At 38.4% G+C, this 2894-nt stretch overlaps 1 protein-coding gene across 1 annotated transcript in view; it reads left to right on the top strand.

Annotated features, from left to right (window-relative positions):
* LOC119590634 overlaps positions 1-2894 on the top strand; it is a gene marked incomplete at its 5' end in the record, with an annotated part of 133180 nt that overhangs the window by 53560 nt on the left and 76726 nt on the right. Inside the window, 1 exon segment of the mRNA XM_037939313.1 lies at positions 196-335. Coding sequence (XP_037795241.1) covers positions 196-335 — 140 coding nt within the window.

Here is a 2894-nt window from a genome sequence, read left to right as displayed (position 1 = left end):
ACGCATTTCACATTTGTATCCATAATGTATAGTGTGGATATTAGGAATAAGTAAGGAGAATCTGTGATAAAGTTTAGTGTTTTGAAAACAATCTCACCTTGTTTTTACAGAATATATTCTAGAATGATCTACTTACCAGAAGGTAGCCACACACTATATAACTGACGTGTTGTTTTCCTTTGTCTTCTTTTGCAGAAAGAGTTATTCGCGTCAAAAGACGGGGGAGGGGCTGAGGGCCGAGAGAGGAAGATGTCTAACTCAAGCGGAGGAAGTATGAAGACCAAGTGGATGAAAGCCTTTAAGTCTTTAAAGACATCAGAGCCCACTAGTGGGAAGTGAGTATTCCTTCGGCGTCGCTTGCTGTTGACCTGCCTTCTAGCTATCACCTCTTGTCAGCTAACGTATAATGCAATCTTCATGACCTTGCTGTTGACGTTATGTTGGATCACGCTAACATTGCTGTAATGGTCTGTAGTCGTATTATGGTGACTGTGACATACGGAAATGATCATGTAAAGTAACTTTGCCTTTTTGGGATTAAGAGTCATAGGAACGATGTCCCATAGTAACTATGTCTCGCAGTAGTTCTGACTCATACTAACTATGGTACATGAAGCCTGTGATGTACATACATACTGGCGGTTATGGTAGCTATGATTTATAGCAACTATGACTTATGGTAACTGTAAATATTTGTGACTATGATTTTGGTAACTCGTCTTAATTATAGCTCATGGTAACTATAACTCGTCTATAACTCGTAATTATAAGCTCGTGGTAATTCTGCTTCTTGGTAACTTTGGCTCATGTCAACTATGATTGAGAGTGACTTTCTCCTGTGGTTACCATGCCACTTGCCAGTCATGATTCTTGATCACTGTGATTTACTTTTGAATTAATGAATGTTAACAGATATTATGGCTGCGTTTTTGTATTTTGAATCAGAATGAACCTGGATTACGTTGATAGTAATTAATTCATAGTGTTAATGACTATTGGTGACTATGACACATGATTGTGATTCATGGTGGCAAGCGATCATGGTAACCTAATAGGATATTTAGCAGATGGTAATATAGTAAATTTGCTAATCATGGTGACTATAAGGTAATTTCAAGTAAATACCTAACTCAAGGTGACTACGAGATTATTCTAGATGACATTTATACAAAGTAGTCTCATATAGCATTATATTCACATTGTAAGTGAAATTGCGTTCTAGTAGATATCAAAGTCATGTAGAATAACAGATCAAGACCTGAATAGTATTGTCATTAAACAGTCTAATCCTCTGTGGTGTCTGTTAACTTGCCGGATGCACATTCATCTCTCTTTCTGAACGGTTTATAGACCACTTAATCTGTGCTATTTGCCGTTGTTTCCGAACGTTATGACTCAAGATTAACACTCAAGAATATATATGCTAACGTAACATATTGTTTCAAAATAGATTAGTGGTGCATAACAATGTATCTTCAGGCTAGGCTTCAGGACAGGTGTAGGTTACTGCTCCATGTTTTTGTTTTGTTGGTCACTTTTAAAACGTGGCATTTTTCCCAAGACATATTATTCATGGACTTACCTAGAATTATTTTTCTGGTTATATTAGATTTTTGCTACAATTTTCTGGCACTGTTTCGAACAAATATTTTGCATATAAGACGCATCATTTGATAGCATTGCAGAGGGGAATTTTGTTGATAAACCACCACATGGACTGCTTCCTAAACCACAGAGTGTTGATTCGTGATATAATTAATGTTCAGTTGCATTTGCCAGCAGTGAATGATTAAAAGATTTACCAGTAAATGATATGCACGTGTTGCTAGACAAGGTTACCCATTCTTAAGACTAGCTTGGACAGTTTTTGAGGTTTGTAAGATATAAGTAAATGGGCTTGGTGTATAATCTATACTATTCTAATGTAACAAAAGGGAAAATATAGAAATATATACATGGTATTTGGATTTTTCAAATATCTTTGGAATATCTAAGTACACGAGACCCAGCAGTAGTTATTACGTTTTACAGATATGCATTTTATATTATATAACGGTAAGAATAGGAAAATCTGTGACTTAATCTTTATGGGGATTATCTGATACCCTAAACTGCACGTGAAATATCAATGACTCTTGCTTATTTGCTTCAATAATCACAGACGAAAATCTAAATGTATTTTTCATAGTGTTTCTCTGGTCACCTTTGTTAGCAATTCGATGATTACCTTGCAGTCATTATGTGTTTCTAAAGTAAGGACTCTTTACCCAGGGCGGCTGCTCAGGTGACATTCAGGTAATACAGGTGAAGTAGTTGCCCGTGTAGTGTACCTGTCCCCTTCTCTCCCGTGTTCGCCTGGTATTCTCTGTCGCTCCTTGACAAGTTTCTTATGACTGAGCAGTATTAAGGCACAATCAAGATGTTTATGTAGGTGAGCTACTTGGAGAGAAAAAAAATATGTTACTCCACTTTCTCATCAGTGATTGATTTATGCCACAGACTACCTGCCATCTAGCTCCTGGGAACGGATCTGTGTTTTTCTAGTGCAATATGCAAGAGATATTTTGATACAGTTATGTTGCAACTTAGATAGAACCCACAAGTAGTGACAAAAGAAACCCAGTGTCTATTTTGTTTAGGTACCTTAGTGGTGGCGAGGTGATGCCTAGATCCCATAGAATACATGGGTATATGGTGACGATGCTGCCCAGAGGTCGCGTGCATAGAGGGGCGAGGTGATGCTAACACAGAGGTTCTGCCTAGGGGGTGATGCTGGCACGAACGCTCTCGGATTCGCGCTGGTGATGCTGCGACACAGATCAGGGGAGCTGAGAGGGTACAGCAGCGGAGTAGGGCGCAGAAGGGGAAGAAAATGGAGCACTTTGCTGACATTT

Source organism: Penaeus monodon, chromosome 27 (assembly GCF_015228065.2).
Source record: "Penaeus monodon isolate SGIC_2016 chromosome 27, NSTDA_Pmon_1, whole genome shotgun sequence".
In the NCBI taxonomy this organism is placed as follows: Eukaryota; Metazoa; Arthropoda; class Malacostraca; order Decapoda; family Penaeidae; genus Penaeus; species Penaeus monodon.
This window is presented reverse-complemented; position numbering and strand designations above follow the sequence as displayed.